Source organism: Lepeophtheirus salmonis, chromosome 1, assembly GCF_016086655.4.
Source record: "Lepeophtheirus salmonis chromosome 1, UVic_Lsal_1.4, whole genome shotgun sequence".
Lineage (NCBI taxonomy): Eukaryota > Metazoa > Arthropoda > Copepoda > Siphonostomatoida > Caligidae > Lepeophtheirus > Lepeophtheirus salmonis.
The window spans coordinates 14,603,551-14,624,017 of record NC_052131.2 but is presented as its reverse complement, the minus strand read 5'-3'; the positions used below and the strand labels follow the sequence as shown (position 1 = coordinate 14,624,017).

At 31.8% G+C, this 20,467-nt stretch overlaps 3 protein-coding genes and 3 long non-coding RNA genes across 6 annotated transcripts; 4 read left to right on the top strand and 2 right to left on the bottom strand.

Moving 5' to 3' along the window:
* Positions 1 to 283: 283 nt before the first annotated feature.
* LOC121117564 (uncharacterized) lies at positions 284 to 1,610 on the top strand. The gene is made up of 3 exons (XR_011779999.1): positions 284 to 403; positions 489 to 626; positions 754 to 1,610. It is a non-coding gene; the product is annotated as an uncharacterized lncRNA (long non-coding RNA).
* Positions 1,611 to 6,119: 4,509 nt separating this feature from the next.
* On the bottom strand, positions 6,120 to 7,226 carry LOC121117553 (uncharacterized). Its single transcript, XM_040712013.2, has 2 exons — positions 7,019 to 7,226; positions 6,120 to 6,724 (listed from the first exon to the last, which is right to left on the bottom strand). The coding sequence occupies exons 1-2, from the start codon at positions 7,048 to 7,050 to the stop codon at positions 6,304 to 6,306; spliced, it is 453 nt and encodes a 150-aa protein (XP_040567947.1). The 5' UTR covers positions 7,051 to 7,226; the 3' UTR covers positions 6,120 to 6,303.
* A 5-nt stretch (positions 7,227 to 7,231) lies between these two features.
* On the top strand, positions 7,232 to 9,340 carry LOC121117544 (uncharacterized). The gene is made up of 2 exons (XM_040712004.2): positions 7,232 to 8,314; positions 8,432 to 9,340. The coding sequence occupies exons 1-2, from the start codon at positions 7,968 to 7,970 to the stop codon at positions 9,222 to 9,224; spliced, it is 1,140 nt and encodes a 379-aa protein (XP_040567938.1). The 5' UTR covers positions 7,232 to 7,967; the 3' UTR covers positions 9,225 to 9,340.
* Positions 9,341 to 13,849: 4,509 nt separating this feature from the next.
* Positions 13,850 to 15,903, bottom strand: LOC139905335 (uncharacterized). The gene is made up of 2 exons (XR_011779998.1): positions 15,731 to 15,903; positions 13,850 to 14,905 (listed from the first exon to the last, which is right to left on the bottom strand). It is a non-coding gene; the product is annotated as an uncharacterized lncRNA (long non-coding RNA).
* LOC121117538 (uncharacterized) lies at positions 14,817 to 15,861 on the top strand. The gene is made up of 2 exons (XR_005864200.2): positions 14,817 to 14,954; positions 15,057 to 15,861. It is a non-coding gene; the product is annotated as an uncharacterized lncRNA (long non-coding RNA).
* Positions 15,904 to 17,067: 1,164 nt separating the features above from the next.
* On the top strand, positions 17,068 to 19,849 carry LOC121117497 (eukaryotic translation initiation factor 3 subunit D-like). The gene is given in 5 exon segments (XM_040711954.2): positions 17,068 to 17,582; positions 17,647 to 18,263; positions 18,266 to 18,599; positions 18,838 to 19,103; positions 19,753 to 19,849. Coding segments are annotated over 5 exon segments (1,662 nt in total). The 5' UTR covers positions 17,068 to 17,163; the 3' UTR covers positions 19,779 to 19,849.
* Positions 19,850 to 20,467: the final 618 nt, after the last annotated feature.

Here is a 20,467-nt window from a genome sequence, read left to right as displayed (position 1 = left end):
CTTTAGAAAACCCTTTAAAGTACATCTACTTTCATTTCGAATTGTATACATTAATTCATTTTGTGTTTAACAAGAATTTTTTTAGGATTTCATATATTATCCCAAAATGGAAGAGTTGCGATGTTAATATAAAATTACAACTAAGACAAATATTATAGCCTTATAAATTATAATGTACAAAAATCAAGAGTTTACCAACAGGAATTTCTCCTTACAAACGTTATTTTTTCCCCACAACAGGTTGCGCGATTGGAGCTTATGCTCCTCCAGATAGTATTAGACCTCATTGACATTGTTAACAAGTGACGTCACACTCTAGCACAGGATTTTTTTTTGATTGCATATATCGGTTGGTAGGAAAGGGGCCTGTTTTGTTCATCCTATTAGTCTAATTGTCTATTAAGTATTAACTCATTACTATTAAAATATAAACTATAGTAAAAAGTGTAACATATGCATTAATTTGGATAAAACATTCTATTTCGTAGGTTTGAACATTGATAGATGGGATGTCAGATGAAAACGAAGTTACCGTTCCGGAGGTAGAGAAAATTGCTTCTCTATCGGGACCATTAAATCAAGGAGGACTTAATAATGAAATACAAATCAGTCCCAACGTTTTTGAGGTTATCTATTTTTTGTTTTGTTTTTGAATCAAGAGTCTGTTTATTTCTTAAAAATCTATTACTATACTGACCCTCATTTATTTTCTCTTTCATTATGATTTAATTAATTTATTTATACTAAGTTTAGGGTAGCTCGACTTATTCATACAAAGAAGACGGATAAAGATGGTGAGAATCTGCATAGAGTTCTGGACATAGAGCTTGACAAGGAGTATATAATCAACAAAAATAATGGTTCATTTCAATTTTTCAAGATTAATATAACAAAAGAGGATTTAGATAATGGAGTCATGATTTTGTCCGAAAGCTGGGATAACTTCCAAATTGCCTTTTTTCATGAGGGGGAACTTTCTATGGCGAAACAGTCTGAGTCTGTAATTGAAGGGATTGCAAGGAACTTTTTTGTTTAACTTCGAAAAAGGATCACAATTATATGATTGCAGAAGAAATTTTTTTTAATTATTATGAATATATACTCCCTGGAAAACATTTATTTTGTGTTTGTCTGAATAGTGGATATTGCAGCTTGTTTTGTTCGAAAGCTCAACCTCGATACGAAAAGTGTGCTGAAAGAATTAAAATAGAAAGGAAGGATATACAAGTAATGCAAGAAAAAAAAAATTTCTTGGAAGATGAACTTAAAGAAGTCGAGAAAAAAAAAGATGGAATCAAAGATAAAACAGAAAAATTAACTCCAAATACGGAAGAATTCATATCCAAACGAGTAAATTTGTATAATGATTTATTCCCAAAAAGTGAAGAAAACCATGGTTACTGTAGTAATTTAAATATTTTTCGTTGTTAAAGCTTATAAACCTGAACTGCTTATTTTCTTATTGCAAGTAAAAAAGTAGTTTTTACCATTTTGTGTACATTGACTTTGTATTTATCGCTCATTACTTGTATAAGACTAAGCTCTTTGCTTAAATTCATATTAATGTATGAATGATTGATATACGTCAAATAAACAAATTTTATAAACTATTATTGAGATAATACCTGGGAATTAGTACATATCATCATAACGTTGATGAAATTATCCATTTTGTACGATGATTAATTCACCTTCAATACAAAAGAGGAGAAAATATTCTGAAAGTAGTTTTTGTTCTTAAAATCTGGAAGGAACATAAGAAAGAGACATTATTTGAAACTGGTAATAATATTAACTTGGCTCCATTCATGTATTATTATATCCGTAATTACACAAATTAATGATTTAATAAATATATATTTACTAATTGTTACTTTTTAAAGTGATTATCGAATATGAGCAGGGCCACTGCAACGAATTTCGCAGCTCAGGAATTCCTTATTCAAGTAACTTACATATTCACAGCGTGTGCTGTAGGCCATATTTTGAGGCTTCTGTAGGCAAAGAGGTGTCTGGCAAAATTATTAATATAATATATTAAATGGCTCTGTTGAGTAATTAATAAGTAATATGACTGAGTCACACTAATTTGGAAATATCGGGACAACTTTGGTTTTGGCATAGATATGTCAAACTTTGCAAAGTAAGAGGTGTGACCTATATCAAGCCTAACATACACATTATACACCCTGCTTATGTAATTTATCATTCAATAATACTGTTTAGGCATTTTTACCTAATTAGTAACTAAATAAACACAGTAAATCAATTTAGTTTCATTTATATTATTTTAATGCAACTTTCTTAGCCCGTGTTACTCTGAGCTTGTGATAATATAGAACAATTGTAAGTTGTCAAAAAAAGCGTTTAACTTCAAAAGTTAATATTTTGTAAAAAAATGTCCTATGCATTAGATGCAATAAATAACTTACGAAAATAGTGCGTAGAACTGACTTTATGAAGGATTTTCTGAAGCGCATCTAGGAATTTTCTTATTTTCCCCTCACTAATTCGGTACTTTATTTTTATTTTCCAGTACCTTTGTTACAAAGCAATTTTTAGGTTAAAATTGTTACAAATATAGTTAGTATGGCACAAGAGTGCCTAAATTTGTATTTGATTTTATATAACTATGGATTCTTAAGGACTTTTTAACACCGAAGAAACTGCCACTCTTATTTATATGAGCAAATCCAAGATTAATAGAAATACAAGGTTATACCATAACGCTTTTCCAACTGATGTTTGACTTCCACCACGCTTTTTAATAGTAACGTCATAAAGTATAACTGTTACCAAGAGTAACCTTATATCTATATTAACCTTGAGCAAATCAAAATTCTATTATTAAGTTATTTTTGGGTATAACTATACTTTTTTTTAGTCTCTGATGAAGTCATAGATATATATATTTCAATACAAAATAATTCTGATTGAAGTCTTCTGAGTTAATTTTACGTTAGATGTTAGTGTAAACGGATCGATCGTAGGTATTTGTTATGCTCCTCTAACCCACTCTCAGAAAATTATCCTAGTCCTGAGTACCCCTATCGTTCAATCAATTTGACTGATGTTATCCCAACTATCATCACCAAAGCTGTTAAGGATTAGATGAAAAAATTAAATCCAAAAGTGAGGATATCTAGTAGTATTGATCTTCGTTTTCTTTGTACACACCCTAAGAAGAGCCCACAGCCTCTTTAGAACATCGCAGAATGCATTCCTGTGGCAATATACATCTTAAAGGTGCTGTTTCTTGCATTTGGTGAGTTATCTTTGTTTTTTGTAGGTAGAAGGTAAGGACTTAATTGCTCCCCCCCCCCATTAACATATCCAGAGCCAAAACACATAATACTTTTTTATCATGATACAAATTTTCTATGACGCTACTGTCTGAGCAGCAACTCTTTCTTTCTATCATTTCCATCTTCTCATCGATGTATTTTATGCTAATTTTTCCCAAGGTAACTATAAATATATTTTCTAGTTACCTTGGTTTTTCCAATCTATTTAAGCACTTCGTTATTTTTCTGTATTTACCATGAAGAAGAACAAAATATTTCCACAAAAAAATTATTTCTAGATATTGTGTCGGCCAGAATATTTTTTTCATTATTTAAGGGTATTTATATTCTATAAATTTTGGTTATGTAAATCCTGGACATAATTCATATACATAGTTTTTGTTTACTTTTAATTTCAACTATCTTGTCTTCTCTTTCCTTTTTAGTCTCTTTAGGTTCATGAAAAATAGTTAGCTAATATATAAAGAAAAACAATTAAAATTTGCAGAGTAATTAGCGTTAGAATAAATGTATATATTTTTTTCACAAATGAGAAAAACTTTTAAAAGTAGATATAACTTTTAGTCTATTTAGTTAAGTTTAAAGGTTTAGATATGGCAACAAAATGAGACCGGAAGGTCATATATTTTCGTGACCCTTCGAAGTAATGATTAACTGAATAACTCGAAAAAGTAGAGATCCTTCTCCTCTTCCTGAGTGAATATGTTCTTATTTTCCCTTCGCGTACCTACGCTTGACTAATGAGTTCTCAGACTATCTGGAGGAGCACAAGAACCAACCACGCAATTTGTTGTGATAAACATCAATTTTTATGACAGATTCCTGTTGGTAAACTTATATGATCTTCGCCCAAATATAAAAGAGTAATAGTTTGTCGTTGTGGTAGTTTTTTTTGATGACATCACGTGAGGTTTTGTTTAACTCTTCCATTCTGGGTTATCATTTTAAATTCCCAAAAATTGTTTTTTGAGGCGAAATTGATGGACTCTATTCTTGTTCACAGCTCAAAATCAAAGTTGCTATTTTTTAAAAGGTTTTCTAAAGTAAATCGACAAAAAATAATTTAACTAATTATTTATACGGATAAATTTGTCCTTCAAAAATAAAGTATCAACTTCTATTCGTGTTTGTACAAGATTATGTATTATCATTTATCAGTTTCATTCAAATGATATTATATTTATTTAATAGATATTAATCTTGTAATAATAAAATAATTCATTCATTATGGTAAACAAGTGAGTTTATGTTGGGTGTCGAACTGGGTCCTATAGGAAACTTCCTTTTGGTGTCGGACTATATCGATTTCCCTAATCCTTAATTCGTAAACATAAATGGATCAACATGACCCGTCGCGAAACCTCATCGATACCTACGTCTAATTCTGTAGTTTGATCATAATATTTTAACGAAAGAGATTATTTTTATATTCCTAAAGGACAGAAAACACAAAGACTTAAGGCTGAGGCCTAACCTTCAATTTCTCCCAAAAATAAACAATCAAAGATGAGAACTACTAAAAATTATATGGCATGTGAAAAAATTATTACTGTAGTTAAGAAAACCAACAATAGACAACCCATTCGATGAGCTTATTTTTTTAAGGCAATGAAGCATTTTCCGAAATATATCAGTTTGATTAACTCATAAAGACCGAAAGTCCCATAAAACACCTAGGCTATATAACCATGTAGAAAAATCTACATTTCGGCATTATAGGGTTAAAAAAAAGAAAAAAGATTCGTATAATTGTTTCTTATATGTTCTTAGTAATCAAAACGGTGAAAACTATATTTTGACGTTTTTTATAAACCAAAAATACAAAAACCGAATTATATTTGGTAATGAATGTTACAATATACAATTTATAAATTTGTGTGGTAACATTCAAAACATTTTGGATGGAGGCCCACGTTGCATTTTTTGCACATAAATGAGGTTCTGCCTTACATTTCCTAAATAGCTTTGCTTGGTCACAGGATCTTATCAAATGGTCTTTACCATCGAATCTAGCCACTTCTGATAGCTTAGAAAACTTATTTCGCCACTGTAAGCTTAAGTATCCAAAAGATTTACAATATTGAAGAGATAAGGCTTGAATAAACTCGTAGTGCGTTAGTGGACTTCCTTTTGTCTTCATTAGCTGGTAAGCATTGTTTACAAAAGTCGATTACAGATATGTAAATATTGGCCACCACCATTTTTTATGACGTATCCGTACTCTATAAGTACAAATGGCCTGGTCCATAATATCAACATATCCCATGTGGCTATTATATTTTTGAAAACAGTCAGGCTGTTGAATTTGCTTATACTTTTTTTCGTTTCGGATATAACGCCTGGTTGACTTGAGAATAGTGGAATCAAAATTGGTAGCAATACTCACTCCTTTATTATCTTTCCATTTTATCAGTAATATATCATCACTCATTCTTTGGTCTACAGCTCCTCGTGGCTCATTTTTCATCCACTTCTTCTCTGAGATATTTTTCTGTTCGATTGTCTCTATAAGTTCCTGATGCAAGATAACCTCGGGGCAACATTCCCTCCTAATCCAATCTTTGCAACGTTATCAATTGGAGTTTCATCATTTTTGCCCATATAAAGATCAAATCCATGTAAGTATCCTCCTTTTGAGCACATTGCCCACATCTTATAACCAAATCTAATTGGTCTACCACGAATAAATTGTTTTGCAAAATGTTTGCCAAAGTAAGGGATCAGCTAGATGTTCGGGAAACCCACCATGTTCAATAAATTTTTCTGAATGTGATCTATAAGTGGCCTCAATTTACTTGCTCGGTCATTTGTCTCTAGGGTGTTGTCATGAAAGTGAATATTGTGTAATATGTCGATAAAGCGATCTCGTCTCATACTATTTGCAAGGAGTTTCGGGACATTGTCTTCTGATGACCAGTATTTTCTTTTATTGGGTAAAGGGCATGTTGCAGAGAGAAGTAATCCTCCTATGAAGACTTTCAATTCACTAATAGTTAAATCAAGATTTTTTTTTTTTTTGAAATGCATAAAGATTTGTTTGAAAAACAATTTCAGATAGGAGCTCTTCGTCAAAAAAGTCATGACATTTATCTAATGACATAGCTACATTAGATGGTGGTAATGTAATAACTGATTGAGAAATAGGACATTCTCTATAATCTTTCCGCCAACGTCTTCGTGCATGCTTTTTTGAGTTAGAAGGTATATTTTCCTCCATCTCATCCACATCTTCATCTTGTTCAATATGAGCTGGGGCTTGTAAAAGAAGTCTACTCAAACGATCAGAATCTCCTATGGCTTCTTCATCAGTCTTGTCACTATCGCCATCAGATAAATCATTGACATCTGGAAATCCCATGATAATATCATTATTACTATCAAGCCTATCCAATATTTCAATGATTTCATCTGTATTCAACCTCATATGTGAAAATATAATAATAAATTACATTATTAATTGCAATTATTGATAGAAAATGAATTCATACATCAGAAAATAATATTATAAATAATATGAGAATAAAATAGCCTATAACGCCGAAATGTAGAAATTTCTACATAGAAAGTTTCGACGAATCTTATGTTTAAATTGCATAAGTATAAATATAAAAATAATAACCAATTTCACAGATATAACATTTATGAACATGGTTGTGATTTAAAAAATAAAAAATAGTTACAAACAGATGAGTAATTAATTAATAAATACTTACGAGCGAGACTTGCTTGAACGTGAGGACGCCATAATAAATGAAATGTATATTTATAAGGATTATCTCGTTAATCTGGATTTTTAGACGTATATAGAATCCTAGGTAGGACACTATAGTTTGTGATGACATGATTATGGACTTCAAAAAGTGATCTAAATAACGTTCATAAGCAGTTTAAATGCATGTAGAAAAATCTACACTTCGGTTCTAATGGTGGAATAAAGGATTCTACTAAAATATACTTAAAACAAACAATAAAAGAATTATCCCATTTCATGATAGATGGAGGTAAGTAATTTTGTAAATTTATGAAGATTAGTATTTTTTATAAATTATAGTATATACAAGTTAAAGGGTTAAATGGTTAAAGGAAAGTAGCGCAACATAGCGTAAACAAAAAAAAAGTTGTTGGACATAAAATATTTTATTTTTTAAATGGTAGATGTCCTTTTCCATTTAACATTTCATTCAAACAGGTAAAGAGGAGTTGATGAAGGATGAATTAGAATAAACACATAATAAATGTTACTCAAACACCCTCTAGCGCTTGTAAAAGAACTACATTTGGTCCTTCTTTTTGAAAAAAAGAGAAGTTTATGTACTTATAGCGCCACTTTACTTTAACGCTTTAATACAAGTCAAATACATACACACGCCCTCTATGTGTATAGCCTGCTTACAGTTTGTGCCCTTAATATTAATGCTGCTCATAATAGGTGAACCTGACGTCATGCTCCTGTACAATAAATATAATATTTTTCGATTGCATGTGTTAGCCTATATATTTGTTGACTCACTCCTATTTCTAAGTTGAATTGTGGTTGCGCTGCCAGTTTAATTCCATCTATTACCTTAATAGTTATTACTTATTAATTATAATAAAAAGTATAACTACGTTAAATTGACATTAACATTGATATTTCTTGGGTCAAAAATATTGATTGAGAGGATGTCGAATGACAAAGATGACTTCTACTTCATTCTGAATGTTGAAAAACATGCTTCTCCATCGGATATAAAGAACGCATATAAGAAATTAGCGAGGATTTATCATCCAGATAAAAACGTGAATGATGAAGAAGCCGTTAAGAAATTTCAACAAATATCAAAAGTGTATGCCATCTTATCCGATCCCTCCAAGAGGAAAATGTATGATCAAAAAGGAAACGTCGATGAGTTGGAAAATCAAACAGTTGTCAACATAAATGAACTTGGAACGATGTCAAAAATGTTTTTTGGGTTCTTAAATAGAGGAGGACTTAAAGTTGAAACCCAAATCAGTCCCAAAGTTTTGAGGTTACTTAATTTTTGTTTTTCAAGAGTATCTATGGTTCTTTAAATCTATTGCAACTCTCAAAATTATTTATTTTCACTTTCATTATGATATAATTAATTTATTTATAATTACTTTAGTCAAGCTCATCATATCGCTAATGGGAAGAAAAAAATAGATGGTGAGGATCTGCCTAGTGTTCAAGACGTGAGCTATGCCACTGAATATAAAATCATGATTCAAAGTCAAACGGCAAAATTTTATAGGATTAATATAACAAGAGATGATTTAGATCATGGAGTCATCATTCGGTGTATAAGCAAACATAGTGATAAATTCAAAGTCATATTTTTTGACGAGAAGGGGGAAATTTCTATGTTCAAAGAGTCCGAGTATGTGACTCAAGGAAGTGAAGGGAACTTTTTTTTCTTCCCGTTTCGTAATTATCATTTGAAAACTGAGCATCATAATTTAACTAAAGAAAAAGATATTCCAATAGCATTTTCTTTACTGGAATCTTTCTATTTGAATTATGAGTCTATACTTCCGGGAAATCATTTATTTTGTGTTTATCAAAACAACTGGTTAATGAGTGGAAATTGTATCTTGTCTTGTTTAAAAGTTCAACCTAATCACGAAAAGAATATCGAAGAAATTAAAGATGTAGAGAATAATATGCAATTGAGGAAAACAGAATTGGATAAATTGAAGGTGGAATTTAAAGAAGTCAAGGGAAAATGTGATGAAATCTCAAATAAACTAAACAAAGTAACTCCTGCATTGAAAGAAATGATATCCACTCGATATGACTTGTATCAGGATTTGTTTTTGGAATGTAAAAAAAAATCTACAGGTGTCATTTATTGTCCAAATGATTCTCCAAATGATTCTCCTGGTTTTTTAGATAACGTACTTTATTCATTTAGAGGTTAATAAATCTAAAAAAATCAATCAGTCTAATTATGATATTATATTGTGCATCATTTAATGTGATTTTATTGTATAAGTATATGTCTAACCTCTTAATTATAATTCACTTGAATAACTGATATATGCACATTAATTAAACAAATTGCATAGATTGTAATTCGATTTACCCCTGGGAAATTAGAAAATATCATCATAATTGATGAAATTTTCCATGCTACACAGTGACTGGACGCAATTATTCATTATTCACCCTTAATGCAATCATAATAAAGAAGAGATTATAAATTTTGTGGTTGCTATTAAAATTCAGAAGGAACACTAGAAAAATACATTATATTACATTGTTTATGGTTGACAGTTATCCATCTATTGTATACGCAATTAGACAAATTAATAAGTAGTTTTAACATTAAATAGTATAATTTTCAGGGTAAAAAGAAAATTGCATTTTTTTTTGCATCCATGGATATTTCATTGTTAAGAGTACTCTTTACTTTACTAATTAGTAATTACAAATTTTCAATTTAGTAGAGTGCTCAGGTTTCCTGATATATGAATATAAAGTAGCCAGATTTCTTTAAAGCTGGTTGGTGTGTAGCTAGTCAGGAATAAAGCTTGGAGCGCTCTGGTGAAGGAGTGTACGATATAGTTTGAGATTCGACCCCGGTTTCACTGCCAAAATTGGAAAATATTAAATATCGAATTCTTATAAATAATACATGTTATCTGAACCAAAATTTATGTAGACTTCAAATTTAAAGTCGAAAATACAAAATATACAAAGGCTTTTTAGATATACTCATTTTTATAAAGGTATGTCTAATCTGACGGAAATAAAAAAATGTCTTCAACATTTTCAAGTGAGTCAGTGAATGTGGTTTTGAGTACCTGTAGTTGTTTTATGACAAATTGGACCTTGAATGCTACTGGTCATATAATTGCACAATATCACGCGTTCCATAAATATGGATATTTTACTCAAAAAATTGAGTTTCTGTTCTGTCGTAAATTTTTTTTTTTTTAAATCAGAATTATTGAGTAGTTTGACTCAAATTGGGTATCATTTTCATAGAGAAGTATATCCTGGCCATAATTGATAAACTTTTCAAGAATATCGCTCATTCCGTATTTTTGTTGCGGCCTCTCGTAATGCGAAATTTCGATAAAATTTTAAATGCGTAAATCGTAAAAAAAAATCTGAAATATTACATATGGTAGGAGAAAATAAAACCCATCAGCCTAAAATATACTATTTCAGGTACAGACCGTATTTTGAAGTATATAGCTCCAAACGTTTTTATGTACCATCCATTTTAATGACGGACGGTATTATTTTCACACGTCAATAAAATTAGGGAGTAGGCCTAATATTTTTATTTTAATGTTGTAGTACAAGAAATAGTAATATATAACATATAAATTAGGTATCAATTTAAAGCGTATTAAATTTCAAATAAAATTATATATAAATCAACCCTGTAGTCATTTCCTATCAGTAGATCTGGCTACCTAAAGCCAGGAATTTATCAAATAATGTGGATTTTTGATTTTGTTTGTCACTTGATACATATTTTTTAAACGGGCATTGCACAAAAGTTATAGAAGAAACAACTGAACAAACAGTTTTATTTTAAAGCCATGGCCACTATCTATCATTTAAACATAAATAATAGTTATTTTAATGCACATTGTAGATTCTATAGGTCTAAAAATTTGGGATTTCAAAATTCGTCACGCAAAAACTGTAATTTTTGTGGGAAATTGGTCACTAATTCAATTTTTTTGGCTAAATGACCCAAAATACAAGGTTAAAAACTTTAAAAAAATCATAATCTACTGACATTTTTACATTATAAAAGACTTGGAATTCCTTATTTCTTCAAAATCTTTAGAGCACAATCGAGAATTATATTATGATTTCCAAAGATTTCATTTCATTTTTAGGACCCATTGTCTTCCAAGGAATTTTTCCCTTGGAAATGAAAAAAGTGTCATCCCTTCAGCTCACGAAGGATTCCTGTAATCCACGGCGCACGACAAGAAGGCATACGTGGGGTATTTTAACAAAATATATCGCATTTGTAGAGTTCTTCACCTTAAATATTTTTAAATTTTGAATGTTTTGGGCCAGGACACAAACACCTGAGAGAGTCAGCTATCGTCAAAGCGGATAGCCTGGTGACGTAACTCTACTTATAGGGTTCTGTTTGACATGTGTCAACAATATTTAATCCATTGTTTTTATAGTTTAATTCAACAACACACGTTTTTGACTCGTAAAAATGTCTAATTTTGTTCCTACAAACTATAATATACTTCCTGTACCTATTATATATGTTCATCAAAGATTTTGAGTCGTTATTTTGATATCAATAATACTTTAGCATACTTAAAAAAATAAGCAGAATGAACCCTAACTAGCTTCAGGTATAGAGTATCCCATTAAGATATTGGAAGAAGTAATAAATCGTCAATACTTTAATTCGAAAAATCATATAAGCTTTATTATAGAATAATTTCACCTTCAATCTGTAAGTGCAAAAAGACGAAGATACTCTCCTGATTTTTTAGAAATTTCAATACTTGAATCTGAAATTATTTATTTTCCATCTAAATCGCGTATAAGAAGAATAACAAGTGTGTTCTCAGTTCAAGAAGGAGTGCCAATCTCAACAATTAATTATTTACAATCTAGAATTAAATTATTAGATGAAAAAGACAACATATTTCTATAATAATTGACCAAGTCTATTCCTCACAGAAAGTTGAATTTAGTACTGGCAATTTTTTTTTTTTTTTTATGTGATAGGAATGGAAACTATTCTAAAACCATACATTGTTTTATGGTGAAGAGTGTAGTTTGGAAATATAGTGACATGGTAGCTATGGTACTAATCACAAATATTACATCTTCCATTATAATATTATATGAAAGTTCTTGAAGTTGAAGTTCAAAGTTGGCCTACAACCTGATTCAACCCTTACGGATGCGTATGCCTCAAACAGAAAACTCTATGTACATGAACTAGGAAATTGAACTTTTCCTAGATATATACTGAATCCTTTATCCACTTCCGAAAAAAAAATATTGATGTTATTCGATTCGGTACAAATTTTCAAAAAAAAATTTATAACAACTTTACTAGCAGATTAAAATTTTCATGTTCATCTTTTGAAAATGAGGATGTTATTCTTGAAGCCGAATTTGGGCTCGTGAGTCAAATCTACTACATGGAGCTAGGCCAGGGATTGAAATTAGCTCACAAGCTTAATCATAAAGTAATTGCTCCTCAATCAATTGAAGTGTAATGTTGATCTTTCTGTAAGGTTTTTTCATGAGTTCACTCTGAATGCACTTAACCATTATGTGTCGAAAGATGATCAATTCAGAAGCTTCAAACAAACAGGACAAGTTATGGATATTCTTCAGCGCTTTTGGAATTGCATAAATGTGAACTCTAATACTATGTACGTCCTAAAGAGAGACGATTAATTAAAACCAATTTCTGTAAATGAGTGGGAATAAATTGATTTCCTGATTAAGTTTGAAGAATGGATTATAAATGGGAGACACTCTCAAAAAAACATGGAGGTGTAATCTCTTCCGAGACAGCTCATCTCGCCAATCAAACATCCATAGGTCTTGCCCATTTAGCTAGTATATATTTACTGCATAAAAATTAAGTTAAGTTTATTTTTCTTCGCAAAATTAATTCGGACTCAATAGAAATGCGTTTTGGGCGGTATAGACAACTTGCTTGTGGAAATTACTTTATCAGTTGTCGACAGCTTTTTTGAGGGTGGAAAAAAAATCGTGTTAGCCTACTTTTAAAATCAATATCATCAATTGCATTCATTTTAGTCGATACAAGAGAGTCTAATTATACAAGAAAAGAAGAAGTTTCTATATTTATCAGCCTTATATCTTCCAATTCTGCAATGGAATTATATTCACTTAAAAGTCTGGAGCCGCTCATTTATTTTGTATGTGGCTATTTTACCCATTCTATTTTAAAAACATTAAATCGGGAGTGCCGCACCAAGTTCTTATCTTCGGATGGAGATATTAATTTCTCAATGGATGAATTGGGATAATATCAAGAATTAGATTCTTTGTTAATGAAATTAATAGAGGTGGTCTAAAAAAGCCCAGTGATGTAATCTATTTTCTTGAAGAACATCTCTATGAACTGATGCAACATTTCTTAAAATAAAGAAAGGCGAAATGTTATTTTATCTATGGCTACTCTAAGAAGTGGGGTTTTTTTTGAAGGTGCACGAAGATTTTTACTTCTAATCACACTATAGCATGGTTTGAAAAATCTTCATGCAGAAATGTTTAATATGTTTGCAAAAAAAAATTGTGTATGAAGCAAACATCCATCTTCATGTAAATAAAAAAAGGATAAGTACTTGCAAAAATTCTTCTAATACTAAAAAAATTTCAAAGCTGAAATTAGATTGAATAGTAAATTAGCTCCATTTTTTCTTCAATATCATTTGTATATTGTACATGTTATATTACTTTCATTATAAAATTAAGTTCAATTAAAATTATGTGTGAAGTGTTCAATAAAAAAATTACATTCTTAGAGGTTTAAAAAGGCTAAGTTATGACTTATGCGCTGTTAAAGTTTCAATTTACTTTATTAATTTGATAAATAAAGTTGATAATACCCCCATTGTAGATTGTGATGTTAAGATAATTTTCAGCCTGTTTAGAGTCATCCATACCAAATTATGAAATGGAACTCTGAATTTTGTACCATATAACAGTAAGTATTCATTTTTTTTTCAATTATCAAGGATTATGATACACAACTCATTAAATGGCAAAAAAAAGTGCTTCAATGGTCATAACAACGGGGGTAGTAGCTTTGGATGGTTCGCAACGAGTTTGTCTGACATTAGTTTCTTCACTTAAAGACTTGGGTATGATCAATAGGTTCTACAATATTGCATAGTCAATAAATATTACTTTTGTATCACTTAAGTTTGAGACAGATATGACATTCAAAATGTACCACTATGGTGTGTTGATTGACAAAAAGGCAGTGTCACACATCACCTCAGAAGGCAAGGTCAACACTGTGATTCAAGCCATCAATTTGGTTTCCTTTCTGGGAGCAAAAGAAGAATTGAATCAAACATAGACCTGGGAAGACATTTTCAAAAAGTTGGGGAAGTTTCTCAACTCCTCAGAGATTGAACCTAAGAAAGCTTCTAAGCTCTCTTTCATTCGTGAACAAATGGCTCTCCTCTTCACCAAACCAACACCTAGATAATATTCACCTTGTCTTCTTTCAACCGCACTCATGTAGGAGAATGTCAGATGAGGACTATGTAGAATATCCTAAAAGTCAAGAGACCTGGAGTTAGCTACGAAAAGAGAGATGAGCTTTCGGAACCGATATCTGAGAAGAACAAACTTGGCCTCTCTTTCTTGAGAGATTTTGTCAACTTTCTCATCGAGTGGCAAAACAGTAAATCACCTGGCCTCAGAGGCCTTCCTAGCAACAAAGCCGACGTGCCTTGCTGCAGCAGATCTGGCAGAGTATCTTCTCCTAGATGAAGACTTCTCCTATGTACTCCTCAGCATGTTCCAGTCTGTTCACATCGAAAGAAGGTTCAGATGGTACAAACAACTAAGTGGAGGTATCTACAACATCAGCGTGAGACAGATCCTGGAAGCAGAGAAAAAGATTTGTATTCTGAGTCTTATCAAATTCTCAGGTAAATAAGATATTTGTTAATAGCGAGCTTCTTTATTTTGTTATTAATTATTTTCAGAATATAATAATATCATAACAATATTTGACTTTTTTAAATTTTCAGGTCTGACTACTTCAGAAAATAAAGGTCTGCTGGATGAAGACCTGGTAAAAGCTGAGCTCATTTTTACTAACTGGCAACCAGATGACCTCCAGGAACTAGCTTCCAAGTGAGAGAGTAATGCTCTCTACTTTGTTGCCGGGTATATTGGTTTTTTTTGGAAAAAAAAGATCAGCTGTACATCATACTAAGAGTTAATGGTCATCAGAGACACACCTACGGACTAAATAACCTTCGATAGGCCAACCAATCAGCATGTAGACCTGAAAGAGTTCATCGACATAATGAGCAGAGGGGGGGTTGTCGACTCCATCCGACCTTCTCTACCTCTCCTGTCTTTATGCTCACTCCATATTCTCTTACATCACAGTTACTCCTGAAGAGAAAAACCAGTTTACTTGGCACCCCAAATCCTAGAGCTTCATTTGTTGCCACATTCCTTGACAGGATGCAGGACAGTTTAAACTCTGACATTATCGCCGTTGTGGGAGTAAAGTGCAAGGAAGGATACTCCTGGTCAGCTTTTCTTCAAAGAATTACATTCGCTTTGTTTAATGTCATGTGTAAAAATTTCAGTGCTAAACTGAATGATGACATCCGATTTTTAACAAAACAGAGAATGGCAGCTAAGAGTTCAGAAGCTAATAGAAAAAAAGCTAAATTTCAATCGAAATCACCTGACTTGTAGACTTGGACCAACTTTGTACTTTTTGATTGTGCCTTTTCTTTTTTATATGTTTTTAATGTTTATTTTGATTAAAGTACTAATAACTACCACTTCTATTAGAAATATATAAACTCATCTTTATTATTTTGATGATTTTTCCTAGCAAAATACTTTTAAAAACCCTTTATTTTGTAGAAAAACACTTGGGGAGAGACATTCCATAAAATACACCCATATTGGAAACGCGTGAGCGCAGTGTCCTGTCCTGCTTACAGGAGTCCTTGGCTCTGTATATAGCTATAAATTTTGCACCGACTCTTCAGCCCTGCTTGAAATTCCAAAAATTTGTTCTTGACTTAATGTATAATAAAACTAGATTTATTTTAAAGTGTTTTCTAACGTAGAGGTTCAAAATATTATCAAATTTATTATTTAAACTGATAAATTTGTTTTTCAAAAATAAAGTATCAACTTCAGTTTGTACAAGATCATTATGTTATAAATTTTATTCAAATAATTAAACTTTGTGAAATATTATTCTTCGATTGATCTTTGGATTGATGTGATTAATTCATAAAGTTGGTACAGTATTTGTACAATGCGGTTAATAATGTTATAAGCCTTTCACGATGTTATAAGCCTTTCACGATCTAACAGTTCAAACAAAGATATTTCTTAAAGAATAATTTATACTTTAACTTCAAATCAATATATTTTTGGTATAATGCATATTTGACTAGTTAGAATTTTTCACATTAGTATTGAAACATCAATGTAGGATATAATATTTCATATTATTTGAATGAAACCTACTACATAATCTTCTACAGACATGATTTGACCTTGAAATTTTATTTTTGAAGGACAAATTTATCAGTTTAAATTAGTATTTCAATATTTTTTTTATAACTTATTTCACTTTAGAAAACCCTATAAAATACATCTACTTTCATTTCGAATTGTATACATTAATTTTTTAGGATTTCAAATATTATCCCAAAATAGAAGAGTTGCGATGTTAATATAAAATTACATCTACGACAAATAATATAGCCTTATAATGTACAAAAATCATAAGAGTTTACCAACGGGAATTTCTCATGAAAAATTATATTTTTGACCACTACAGACTGCTAGATTTGAGCTTGTACCCCACCCTCCAGATAGTATTACAACAAGAAGCTTATAGTAAAAAATAAAGAAAAAAGAAGTATATGATTATAAAAACCCTTCGTCCTATAAAAATAGAATAATTGATCACAACTCTAATAAATAAATAAGCTAGAGAAGCCACACGTACGCTACACAACAGCGATGGCTGGAGCAGTAACACACGTGGAGTGTCTCCCTCTAGCGGTGTGAGTTTTCGCATCTTCTTTCTGTAGGTTCCTCATTCCTCCCGCAAGAACGAAGGGAAGGGGAAAAGCATGAAGTGATAATGGAATGGGAGAGAAATTCGAGATTAGTAAGGTACAATACAATCCCACGGGATGGGGTCCCTCGTCCATCCCTCCTCAGTTCAAGGGCATGCCTTATCAGCCCTTTTCCAAGTCTGATCGCCTTGGGAAGATATCGGATTGGACGGGCAACACCTACTCTGACCGGCGACATGTGAACAAGTACAACTCTCAGTTCGGTGCTGGAGGCACGACCTACGCCTACTACTACAAGGAGGACGAAAAATCGCTCCAACTGGTGGATACGTCCAAGATGACGCGTCCACTCTATGGGCGGGGAAGATACTTCCGCGGCGGTCGTGGAATGGGGAATAACTTCCGCGGAGGTCCTCACATGAGGTGGCCCAATGCTAAGAACACGGATGGAGTCCAAGTCCTGAGCAAGGGTCAAATGAACAAGGAGAGGTAATGCAAGTCCCATTTTCCCATTTCGTCTTTAGTAGTGAGCATTTCTTTGTTTTTTTCTTAGAGAACGCATTCGTCAGGTTCGTAAATGGCAACGAGGGCGCCAAAATTACAACAAACCTGTTCAAATCAAGCAAAGAGAAGCGTCTGTGACAGTGAAAGGAGATTGGACAGTCATCGAAGAGATCGAGAAAACACAGCTTAGCAAATTGTCATTACCAAACATTGCCGAACCAGAAGATCTTCTCTGTTGTGGATCCTTAGAATACTACAACAAATCCTATGATCGTGTTAATATTAAGAGTGAAAGACCACTAAAAAGAATAAATCGTGTCTTTCATACTGTTACTACCACTGATGATCCCATTATTCGCAAGCTTAGTAAATCACACCCTGAAGCTAATGTTTTTGCAACTGATATTATTCTGGCTACTTTGATGTGCGCTCACCGCTCAGTGTACTCGTGGGACATAGTTGTTCAAAAGATAAGCGATAAAATTTTCTTGGATAAGCGTGACAATACTGAATTTGGATTACTCACTGTGAGTGAAACTGCAGCAGAGCCACCGCAAGATGAAGGAAGCAGTCTTAATTCACCTCAAAACTTAGCCCTCGAAGCTACTTTTATCAACCATAACTTTTCTCAGCAAGTGTTGAAAACTGATTCTGAAGTTTACAAATTTGAAGAAAAAACCCTTTCTGGAGTCCTGATGAAGAGGGTGAGGTTGCTTCGGTGGGCTACCGTTATAGGATGTGGACCTTGGGTAATAATATTCGCCTTATTGCTCGTTGTGAACATGATGCCGTTTGTTCGGGCCCAAACAATGAAATACAATTTATGAATATCAAAGCATTGAACGAATGGGATTCTAAATATTCTGGAAATGTTGATTGGAGACAAAAGTTGCATACCCAAAGAGGGGCTGTTCTTGCCAACGAACTTAAGCACAATGCGTGTAAATTAGCTAAATGGACAGTTCAAGCTCTACTAGTCGGATCTGATGCTTTGAAATTTGGGTAAATATTCATCTTCGAATTCTGATTACAATTTAAATGATGTTTTTCTCGTTCGTATGATAGATTGAGTTATAATTTGATCATCTCTGATATACATCAGAGGGGTTAAAAATATCTTAGTTTTAATGTTTACAATTATCATCCTGATTCCAAGACCTTATTATTTATTTTTTTGTTCAACATTTTATAATTATTTTAAGGATATTTATTCATACTACTTTGCATGTTTATATTTCAGATACATAAGTAGGTATAACGTCAAGGATTCATCACGACATGTTATTCTAGGAACACAACACTTTAAGCCCGCTAAATTTGCAAATCAAATCAATTTGTCCTTGGATAATGCATGGGGTATTGTTCGATGCATAGTTGATTTAGTTATGGCCCAAAAAGATGGAAAATATCTTATTGTGAAAGATCCTAATAAGCACGTCATTCGTCTATACGACATTCCCGACAATACTTTTGAATCGGAAGAAGATACAGATGACTCTGATGAAGGTAAAATTTGAGTTGTGTGGGATTTTCATAAGATCGAATGAGCATAGAAACTTATACTTGAAAAATGATACTTTTATAAATTCATCTTTTCATAGTCACCACGTAGCTGCGTTTTTACCTTTTAAAAAAACATTTTCGCCTTCTATTAAGAACCAGTCTACAGACAATGAACTTGAATGTTATTATGATAAAAATAAAACATTGCTTCCTTACAAAAAAAAGTCTTGAGGTCTTACGAAAATGAAAATAATAAATTTATTACAAATTTTTTGCTCTCACTAACCTCACATTTCCAAAATGAAAAAGTGTTGTTTTTGTGAATACAAGTAGAATTCATTATAATAGTGTATATAGACTAGTTCCTATATTAGGACGAGAAAGTAAAGATAGAAACATAAATAATTACTAATATCTAATATGTGATTTTGTTGTGTGTGTTATGAAACTAAATACTTAACCTTTTTTGTTTATTTATCCTGTTTAGACGGAGATGGTTTGGAAATTCCTCTAAAGGCCTAATCATTTCTTGATTTGTTAACCCTAGAAGTTTCTTGTATACACAATTCAAAAGGTTTGTCTCCCCTTTTTAACAAACTTAATTCATTATATAATTTTTTTCCATTTATCAATTATACATAATTTATTTCAGATATTTCGAGTGAAGAGTATAACTGAATCCTGATGCATTATATTACTACATATATACATTTACTTAATAAACCCTATGAATATACATTTTCATTCTTTTTTTTTTTTTTTTTTTTTTTATTTAAACATTGTAAATGTTCCTGCTCTGAATTACAGCATCATAATTGTATTTTTTTAAGTTTACTATTGTCTATCGTATATTTGGATTATATTTGTATTGTAGCTGGATATTGCGAAGGAAGATCCAATTGGGCTCATGAACTTAACTCCGGTAACTAGTGTCTCAACCATTTTTGCAAATTTGTGCTGTACAACACGTCCAGTTGTCGATAGTTCCCATACCTAAAAGAGGAGAAATTAGTTAGTTTATTTTTCGAATTCAACATAGGAGAAAACACTTTTTACAATGATAGCCTGTTAGACAACTAAAAAAACTTGTGCCATATTTCTTATCACATTTAAGACCTAATATCCTAAAAGATGAACCAGGTAATTGATCCAAATATCAAAGTGAAAGTTTCCTCGAAAGGAGCTAGTTGCCTCACTTATGGCCATACCGCTTAGCTTATTATGGAGATCCGAGCTTTTGGTATAAAGCTAAAACATAATAGGCAAATTTAATCACCAATTTCATAACATAATTAATGGAATTTAAGCTGTAATATCAATACTAATATTAGCAACTTTTATGTCAACTTGCCCTGCGACTTTTTTTA

Coding starts and splice junctions, on each gene's coding strand:
- LOC121117553 (XM_040712013.2), bottom strand. CDS start 7,050: ATGGCGTCCTCACGTTCAAGCAAGTCTCGCTC. Junction 6,725..7,018: donor CGTTCAAGCAAGTCTCGCTC/GTAAGTATTTAT, acceptor TTCACATATGAG/GTTGAATACAGATGAAATCA.
- LOC121117544 (XM_040712004.2), top strand. CDS start 7,968: ATGTCGAATGACAAAGATGACTTCTACTTCATTCTGAATGTTGAAAAA. Junction 8,315..8,431: donor ATCAGTCCCAAAGTTTTGAG/GTTACTTAATTT, acceptor TAATTACTTTAG/TCAAGCTCATCATATCGCTA.